Source organism: Lactuca saligna, chromosome 4, assembly GCF_052625555.1.
Source record: "Lactuca saligna cultivar CGN05327 chromosome 4, ASM5262555v1, whole genome shotgun sequence".
Taxonomy (NCBI): Eukaryota; Viridiplantae; Streptophyta; class Magnoliopsida; order Asterales; family Asteraceae; genus Lactuca; species Lactuca saligna.
Genome location: NC_136420.1, coordinates 99,560,063 through 99,570,407, shown reverse-complemented (window position 1 = coordinate 99,570,407; position 10,345 = coordinate 99,560,063). Strand labels below are relative to the sequence as shown.

At 33.8% G+C, this 10,345-nt stretch overlaps 1 protein-coding gene across 1 annotated transcript; it reads right to left on the bottom strand.

Moving 5' to 3' along the window:
* Positions 1-4,487: 4,487 nt before the first annotated feature.
* On the bottom strand, positions 4,488-7,885 carry LOC145042464 (aldehyde dehydrogenase family 2 member B4, mitochondrial-like). Its single transcript, XM_078990895.1, has 11 exons — positions 7,687-7,885; positions 6,988-7,122; positions 6,760-6,902; positions 6,383-6,536; positions 6,069-6,298; positions 5,895-5,984; positions 5,628-5,801; positions 5,414-5,551; positions 5,174-5,311; positions 5,012-5,073; positions 4,488-4,922 (listed from the first exon to the last, which is right to left on the bottom strand). Exons 1-11 carry the CDS (start codon positions 7,763-7,765, stop codon positions 4,649-4,651), a joined length of 1,617 nt encoding a protein of 538 aa, XP_078847021.1. The 5' UTR covers positions 7,766-7,885; the 3' UTR covers positions 4,488-4,648.
* Positions 7,886-10,345: the final 2,460 nt, after the last annotated feature.

The window sequence follows — 10,345 nt, the reverse complement described above, 5'->3', positions numbered from 1 at the left end:
GAGCATGAAGCAGATGATTACATTCCTTCTTTTGACAAGACTATTGGTGATGAATTCTTACATCGGGTGTCAGGTATGTGTAAGGATATAAATGATGAGGCTGAAACTGATGAGGTTGAAACCAAGAATGGAGATGACAAACCAGTGTACCCTGTCCATAATGAGAACCAGAAATGGGACAAAATGGTGCCAATTCTAGGTATGAGATTCTCTAACCCCATGGAATTGAAAAATTGTTTGACTAACTATGCAGTGAAGAATGGGTACAACCTTTATTTTGAGAAAAATGATAGTCAGAGGTTATTAGTGAGATGTTGTAAAGAGAACAAGAACCCCTCTTGTCCTTTTAGACTGTGGGCTTCCTGGATGAGCAGTGAAAGGTCTTTCCAAATTAAGTCATTAGTTGATGAACATAACTGTTCAAGAGTCTTCAAACTTGGTTCCATTGTAACATATAAATGGATTGGAATGCATTTTAAGAATCAACTTCTGAAGAACCCTAAAATGAGCATAAGGAAAATGAAGGCCAAAGTGAGTGCAAAGTTTAACTTGATTGTTAGTGTCACTCAATGTAGAAATGCTAGGAGATATGCTTTGGATGAGATAGAGGGTAGTTTGATAGAACATTATGGTAAAGTATGGAGTTATGGAGAAGAAATAATGAGGACAAATCCTGGTTCAACAGTAAAGATAGATGTGAATGTCATGCCTGATTCCACAACCTACTTTTCTAAAATGTATGTTTGTTTTAAGGGTGTGAAGGATGGTTGGATTGCAGCATGTAGGAGGGTAATAGGGGTAGATGGTTGTTTTTTAAAGGGTATATGTAGAGGCCAACTGTTAGCAGCTATGGGTAGGGATGCAAACAACCACATCTTCCCTATTGCATGGGCTGTGGTGGAAGTTGAAAATAAGGAAACATGGAAGTGGTTTCTTGACCTCCTTCTGGATGACATTGAAATGGGAATTGGTCATGGATTGACCCTCATATCAGACCAACACAAGGTATATTTCTGTTTTGTTTTGTTTAAGTTGAATGTTTTTGTTATGTCATCTATTTCATGCTTTCTTTCAGGGATTAATAGAGGTTGTCAAAGAAAGGGTTCCAGCAGCAGAGCATAGACAATGTGCTAGGCACATCTATGCTAACTTCAAGAAAAGTTTCAAAGGTGAACAATATAGGAAGTTGTTTTGGGCAGCAGCTGCTAGTACTACTCAACCAAAATTTGAGGCAGAAATGAATTCCATAAAAAAAATTGATCCTTTGGCTTATGAACACCTCATGGAAAGGGACCCTAAAAGTTGGTGCAGGGCATTCTTTGAAGTGGACAGGGCTTGTGATGCTTATGAGAATGGCATATCAGAAAGTTTCAACTCTGTTATTGATCTTGCTAGGAAAAGGCCACTCATCACCATGTTGGAAGAGATAAGGATTTATGCAATGGAGAGGATGTATAAAATGTTGCAAGAGGGACAAAGTTGGGGGAATTTAAAAATATGTCCATCTATAAGGTTGAAGATATCAAAGCTAAAGAAACAGCAAAGGTATGATATAACTTCTATTTTATAAATATTATATGTCTCATCTATAAGATTAATAGAACTTCTTATTTTTTTGGGCAGATTTTGGGGTGTTATACCATCTGGGATACAACAATATGAAGTTAGGATTGGAAATGATGGATATGCTGTGGACCTTAACAACAACACATGTGGATGTAGATCTTGGCAAGTATCAGGTATCCCATGTGTGCATGCAGTGGCAGCCATTTCATACCTTAACAGGAATGCAGAGGATTATGTTGCACCATGGTTCCATACAGCCATGTTCTTGACTTGTTACAACCATACCATTAACCCACTTAATGGTAGTTCCATGTGGCCTGAAGCTCCCTACATGAAGCCATTGCCTCCTCAAAAAAGAAGGTTACCAGGAAGGCCAACCCTTAAAAGGAAAAAAGATCAATCTGAGATGGAAAGCAAGGGGAAAACAAGGCATACTATCTCAAAAGCAGGTTCAGTTAATAGATGCAGTATTTGTAGAGAAAGGGGCCACAATAGATCAACATGTCCTACTAGACTAGCAGATGTAGCATCCACTTCAAGGCCAAAAAACAAGAAACCTAAAAAATGTAAAAAAGAGAAAGGTATGCTATTAAAACAATATAATTTAAATGGAACATCCAACTCATTAGCTACATATTTGTATAGCAGGTAAAGTGGAACCAGTTCAAGTGGATCCAGTTCAAGCAGATCTAGTGGATCCAGTTCAAGTACCAGCTCCACAGGTTGATCCAGTTCAAGCAGATCCAGTGGATCCAGTTGATGATCCACATCCAGATGTTGATGTCCCTGCTCAACCAGTTGCAACTAGGCAGAGGATACGAAAATACTCAGAAAGAATTACCAAGATAGGGTTGAGGAGGAAGGTTTTGAAGAAAGAAGGAAGCACTGGACACAACCCAATGGTGTTGGAATGATTTTATTTGGAAAGACAAACTTTTAGTCTTATAAATATGTAATTGGGATATTAGGACAACTGTGGGCACATGGCACATCTTTTGACATATTAGGACAACTGTGGGCACAACTTTTGTAATAGTGCACATGATGATGGAATATTACAACTTTGTCTTTTATCTATATGCTTTGGTGTACGGTTATTTGCATATAGATTGTTTAATCTTATATTATCTATCATAAATCAAGTAAATTTAGTATTACTACATTAAGCAAAGTTTGGTGTTGTTGTTGTTGTTAATCTGGACCATATTACCCTTGGATCACATCAACACATTAACAATTGATTACTGCCAAATTTAATATGGACCATTTTACCCTTGGATCACATCAAGACATTAACAATTGATTAATGCCAAGATTTAGTCTTGATACATTAAGAAATGTTTGATGTATCCAATGTGGTTAATCTGGACCATTTTACCCTTGGATCACATCAACACAATAACAATTGATTACTGCCAAATTTAATCTGGACCATTTTACCCTTGGATCACATCAACACATTAACAATTGATTAATGCCAAGATTTAGTCTTAATACATTAAGAAATGTTTGATGTATCCAATGTGGTTATTCTGGACCATTTTACCATTGGATCACATCAACACAATAACAATTGACTGCCAAATTTAATCTGGACCATATTACCCATGCATCATGTCCAATTCATTAACCTTTTAAACATATTAATACTTCTTGGAAAGCACTCAAAACATCAAACTATCATTAATCAAAAAGATTTAGTCATAATACATCAAACAAATTACAACATTAAGGATTACATTTAGTCTTTGAATACAGCTAAACTAAGGGTTAAATTAAGGGCTAAACTACTTCTTAAACACAAACAACAGAAACAACACAATCATCACAACTTTATGAGTAAATAGCTTCCATTTGAGTTTTTCAAACTCTTGTCTAACAACCAAATTTTCTTGTTCCATCTTCATCTTACATATGCTGATCTCGTTTTCCAATATAGAAACTTTGAGGGTTAAATTGCACGATTCTTTTTTGTCCTTCCCAGAATTGACTTCATTTTCGGGGGTTTCAGGCTCCAACCATTCCCAGAACTTGCATTTTGGTCCTTCATTCTTGAAAAAAGTAACAAATTGCTGAAAGAAAGAAGATAAAACGAAAAGTAAAAAACAATTGCTTTACCATGGAGTTAGGGCACAATCTGAATTTTTTTCCTGGATTGTCTTTAGTTCGTGAAGTTCGTACACGAGATGGTAACCCACAGTAACAAGGATTTTCAGGTTGAAATTCAACATTTCGTTTGGAAGAAATAGAAGAAGAAGAAGAAGACATGTCGATCTAGGGCAAGAACGGGCAAGAAGATGCAGTACTTAACTTTGCAATTAATAAGCCCAGTTTATGGCACATAATGCCACGTAATATCCACATCACTAGTAACCTACAACAACCGGTATCAAGGGCTTTGGTGAACAGGGATTACAAGTTCAATGGTATAATAAAGACAAAAAAAAGATAAGGGACCTAATAAATACAAGACGAATACTTTATTACCCTCAAAGGTCATTTTCCCTCCGTTTTTTGGTCAATATTCTGGTGCATGTTGAAGAACATTTTCATATACATTCTCAAATTTCATTCTCTGAATTTCATCCAATTGAGTGTTCGATCTGTACCATCGAAATACTTCAATTTGATAGTGAATCACGACTTTCAAAGAATCCAAGCAATCTATTTATCCCTTTTTCTAACACCTCACTCATCCAATCTCACCTAGAAGCTAGTTGGATGAATTACAAAAATAGTCCACTAGTTATTTCTTAATCTATGTCTTTCAATGTTCCAAATAATTTCATTTGCAACTATGGTCCCTATTTCAAAAATGAATTACAAATATAGTCCTTGAAATATTTCTCCCTTTACATATTTCACCGGTTTACATTTCCTTTTTTGCAATTATGGTCCGAATTTGGAGTACAAGAAACCGATTAAAGAAAGTGTCATTCATATAACACCACACACCAACAGACAAGTTATTGTATAAGTTGATACAAGTGGTGTTAACAGTAGAGGAATCAAATCCAGTACTTCTCCAGACATCACATAAAAAATAAAAAAAAACTGTCGCATCATCAAACGTAACACGAAATCACAACCAAGCTGGATTTTTCAATGCAGTAACAACAGCCTTCACCTGTAAATAATTATTAAGGCTGTAAATACCCTTCTCCCTTCCAATTCCACTCATCTTATACCCTCCAAAAGGAATTGCAGCATCAAACACATCAAAACAATTCACCCAAATAGTCCCAGCCCTCAATGCCCGAGTCAATCTGTTTGCTGTATCAAGGTTCTTGGTGAACACACCAGCTGCAAGTCCATATCTTGTCGCATTAGCCCTCTTTATCACATCATCGATCTCCCTGTTCACAAATTATAATAAGATTAAAGATGTTTTTCAGTTTTTAATCATAGAATGAAGCATTTTATGATACGATCATTTGCGATTTACTTGAATTTCAAGATGGATTGAACAGGGCCGAAGATCTCATCTTTCGCTATCAGCATATCGTCCTGTTTCAAGAGAATTGCATACGTATAAATTATAATGCTGGTCAACATTTGACACGTTTTGGTCAAGGGATAAATTAGGGTTTATTGGTAAAAATTGTACCTGAACATTCGAGAAAACGGTTGGTTGGATGTAGTAACCTTTGGACCCTAATCTGTCACCTCCACATTCAAGAGTCGCATTGCTTTCAACACCGGATTTTATGTATTTTAAAATCTTCTCAAATTGCTCCGAATCGATCTGAAAATTGTACATGTGTACATTAAGCCAGGTTTGTTAGTTTAATCCATTTAGTCATTCTGTACAGATTAAGTCCAAAAAAACAACCCCAAAAGCAAATACCTGAGGGCCTTGTTCAATACCCTTTTGGAAAGGATCACCAACAGTTCGTCTTTGAGCTCGTGCTCTTGATTTCTCTATAAACTCATCGTATACGCGCTCATGAACAAATGTACGCGAACCAGCACAACAACATTGTCCCTAATATATTAAAATAATTAGCTCACACATTTTGAGAGCAAAAAGATTGAAAATATAAAAATTTAAAAGTACACACTTGATTGAAAAAGAGAGCAAAGTGAGCTAGTTCCACAGCCTTATCAATATCAGCATCCTCACAAATAATAAAAGGCGATTTCCCTCCAAGCTCTAAAGTACATGGCTTAAGATTGCTCTTTGCAGCCAATTCTTGCACAATTTTACCGGTTTCAGTTGATCCTGTAAAAGCAATCTGCAAATGAAAGCATTGAATTATCAATTTTGATACTAAAGAGCATAATATAAAAGGATTTAATTATTTAAAATTTAAATACTAATTACTTACCTTATCAACATCCATATGGCTAGCAAGAGCTGCTCCAGCAGTTGGACCGAATCCTGAAACTATATTAAGTACACCAGGAGGAAGACCCGCCTACATATAAAAGCCAATTTAACTATATTCCCAAATAAATAAAAAAATTATGGTATTTTTCCAATAAATATAAAATTATGGCACCTCATGGAGCAATTGTGCAACATAAAGAGCAGTCAATGGAGTTTGTTCAGCTGTTTTAAGAACAATGGTGTTGCCACAAGCAAGGGCAGGACCGACTTTCCAAGCAAACATAAGAAGAGGAAAGTTCCATGGAATGATCTGTCCAGCAACCCCAATTGGTTCATGCAAAGTATGCACTTGGTAAGGCCCATCTGCTGGAACCGTTAACCCATGGATCTTATCCGCCCAACCTGAAAAAAGAAATATATGTACCTTATCAAGTACAGCTTGTACAATTTATTAACACAGTTTTGTTATTAAATAAATAAATATACCAGCATAATAGCGAAATAGACGTGTCAACATTGGTACTTCAGCTTTTGCAGCCTGTTCATACGGCTTCCCGTTGTCCCATGTCTCAAGGGCTGCAATGTCGTCATTGTGTTTTTCCACCAAATCCGCGAATCTTAGCAAAACACACGACCTTTCCTACAATGTGGAAAACGGTTATTCTTTCAGCAAACCCTGAGCAGGCAAACACTGTCAAAATATATCTTGTGAAATGTAAATCAAGTACATAGTGACTGCCTGGCTAGCATAAAAGCTAACTGTCTGTCTACACGGAAACCAATCCACGTTGGAATTGAAACTCTAAGACTAGAGACTCTGGAACCCTTTGTATAGAAAAAAATGGAATGAAAGTTTGTTTTACATAAGCACTCATTTTAGGCCAAGGCCCTTCGTCGAATGCCTTGCGGGCAGCAGAAACTGCCCGATTGATATCTTCTGCATCGCCTTCTGCTACATTGGCAATGACTTCCCCTGTTCGTGGATCCAAGGTTGGGAATGTCTTTCCTGAAATAAACATATAAAGATTCAGAAATTTCATCAATATTATAAGGTATCATAAATAAATAGTACTAATAAAGCAAAGAATTACCAGATGCTGAATCAACAAATTTTCCATCTATTAGAAGCTGAGTGTAATTAATGCGAACAGATGGAGTAATTGGTTGTTCAAGTGCTGCAGCAGTACCGAATCTTCGTGATTCGCCTTCCAAGTTGGATCTTTTTCCTGAAGAAAAAGAAAACTGTTCAGATTTCGTAATGATTGACCCGACAATGATTTGACTGGAAAAAAAGGATACAGCAAGCACTTTAGTCGGAAGTAATCTTAATTTCGTCGAAGCAAACCCACAAATACAAGTACGCTCGTCTTAAATTCTATGAAAATAACAACAGAACCACAAATCACAAAAGAAAAGGATTTCAATCCACAACAAATTTAGCAATTGTTATTACACTAATACATGGGTTAACTCAATTAAACATGATCCAGATTCAGATTCTATAAAAAAGAGGTGGTCCACTTTTCAAGATTTATCAATAAAATGAACTTTTTGAGTCTTAAAGATTCATTCGGCCATGATTCTGCTTGCAGCTTCTTATGGATCAATATGTTGAGCAAGAGCAACCAGACAGTAGAAAACTAGAATTTTCAAGAAACGGCGATGCATGTCACCTTACCTTATCTCTAAGAAACTCCATCAAACACATAGACTACCAACTTAAAAAGATGATAAAAAAGCAAAACCCAGATGATAATTTCAATGGCTAAAACAGTTTTGAGTCATCTAACCTCGAGAAACAACCGAAGAAGAAAGAGGGCGAAGAGAAAGTGACCGGGAGAGGACGCCGGAGAGTCTTCGAGCGGCCATTTACGTCGATAACTGGGCCGGCGTTTTCTGAGTTGTATATTTGTATTGTAGTGGCATATAGTGTGGTGGTGGCAAATATATAAAGTATAAACACTAAGGAAGGCAACAACTGTGAACACAATCAACACATGATGGTATGGCATTGGTTGAGATTATTTCACGCTTTTTATATTTACAAATTAGTTTAAAACGTTATCTCAATAACTTATTTAGGTGTGTCACACTAATAAGTCGCATCTATGGTATTCGACTCTATTTTTTTATTATTATTATTAAGTTACAAGAAAGGAATGGATAAGTTTCCTGATCATAAATTGCGCGATTAAGTTTTTATTTTATTGAAAATTTTGGAAAGAGATATTTTTAGAATGTTGAATATGGCCAGACGTAAATATTATTTTATGGAGACTTGCATAAATGTGTAATAGGTTTTTATCAAAAGACTTTGGTTTCCTAAATTTTAAGGATTGTTGTCAGGCAAAAGACGCGACTCTATAGGTTTTTTCGGGAATTTATATGTAAAACTAGGCGAATGCCCGTGCATTGCGTGAGATATAAAAATATATTTTATATTAAAAATAACTAAATCATTGTTATTAACAAGTAAATAATAATTTTATAAAAAATATAAAAGTTAATTTTTAGTATTGTTATTATGTTGAACTATATTATAAGAGATAAGGTTGAAATTTAAAGTTGTTTTACATATACAAAATTATATGATTAAAATAGAAAAAAAAAAATTAAAATAAATAAATTGTTATTGTTATCAATTAAATACTAATTTCATATTAAATTAAAACGTTTATACTAAATATTATCATTATGTAGAAAATACGATAATAGAGACATCTTTTTATCTATCTTGAATTTTATCATTCTGTACAACATATGATAATAGAGACAATTTTTTATCTTAAATAGTAAAAAAAATGTTTTGTATCATAAATATTACCATAATTATGTAGAACATATGATAATAATGATGTCTTTTATAAGGTTAAAACTTTAACACAACCAAATACTCGACATGTTACTTAAACTCGGTTTCCAATGGAAGCGAGTTTGCCTAACTCAGCCAGAAGACACTCGGATCCTTATTAAACTCGATCCAAATCTAAAAAATACGGTCCAAAATCATTTTCGAAATTCTAAAATTTAATTGGTCACTTGTCGACAAAGACAATCTCACCAAAGAATACATTCAACGTCCTACAAAGTTAAATGGAAGGAAGATCTCATGGTTTAGTCCCTTTGAAATATTTCAAAACCTTTCTTATTAGTATTTATAGAGGAGAATACATTCTCTTGTTTACTCTCACGATCAATATGGGATGAAAACATTTTAATTAAACTCATTTCTTTATTTTCCAATAATTTCATTTTGTTAAATAAAATATTAAATAATAAAATAAAACGTTATCTAGAAAATTTATTGTTTAATAGTTCCATTTTTCAGCAATCTCTATAAAAAATTAAGTTTTTATTGAATAACTTTTTGTTAAATCCTAAAATCATAAATTCAGTTAGGTACTTAATATAGAAAGTTTGTTTATATGTATTTTAATGATTCAAAATGTCATTATAAAATGAATTCATTTATAAAATATAATCGAGTATATATTTCGTGCTTTTGAATCAAAGTGATTTTTCAAACAGTTATAATTTTATGTTTAGGTAGATTTTTTATATTTATATAACATTATGTTACTTATAATATTATTATAAACAATTTGAATAATCATGGGAGTTTCAAATGTATGTGGTGAAAGGAAAATGCTTCATTTATCGGTCCAAATTGATCAAACTCGGACTGATTCAGCTTAATATACCAAACTACATAACGTTTTTTCAATTGAAACCCGGTTTGTATATATTTTGTGTTTTTGAATCAAATTTATTTTTCAAACAATTATAATTTTATGTTTAGGTAACTTATTTATAATATTATTAGAAACAATTTGAAAAATCATGGGAGCTTCAAATGTATGTGCTGAAAGGAAAATGCTTCCTTTATCGGTCCAAATTGATCAAACTCAGACCGATTCAACTCAATATACCAAACTACATAACGGTTTTTCAACTGAAACTCTGTTTGAACCTAAAAAAAAATCTTGTTCAAAACCATTTTCGGGATTCTAAAACTTAAATGGACAATTGCTAATAAAGACAATCTCACCAAAGAATACCCTCAACATCCTAAAAAGGTAGCCATAAGGAAATTCTCATGGTTTGGTCCATTTGAAACATTTCACAGCTTTTCCTATTTATAGAAAAGGAAACTTTCTCTTATTTACTCTCACCATCGATGTGGGATGAAGACATTGTAATAAAACACGCTTTCTTGTTTATAAAACATTATTCAACTTATTTAGTAATTCATTCCATTTCTCTTGTTTACCCTTTCTTTATTGTTCAATAGTTCCATTTTTCTATAATCTCGTAAGTTGCTATCCCAAAAAGTAAGTTTTTATTGAATAACTTTTTGTTTAATTCTAAAATCATAAATTCAGTTAGGTACTTAATATAGAAAGTTTGTTTATATATATTTCAAGATTTAAAAGTTCATTATAAAAAGAA

Coding starts and splice junctions, on each gene's coding strand:
- LOC145042464 (XM_078990895.1), bottom strand. CDS start 7,765: ATGGCCGCTCGAAGACTCTCCGGCGTCCTCTCCCGGTCACTTTCTCTT. Junction 6,299..6,382: donor TCTATTTCGCTATTATGCTG/GTATATTTATTT, acceptor TTCTTTTTTCAG/GTTGGGCGGATAAGATCCAT. Junction 5,074..5,173: donor CCGTTTTCTCGAATGTTCAG/GTACAATTTTTA, acceptor CTCTTGAAACAG/GACGATATGCTGATAGCGAA.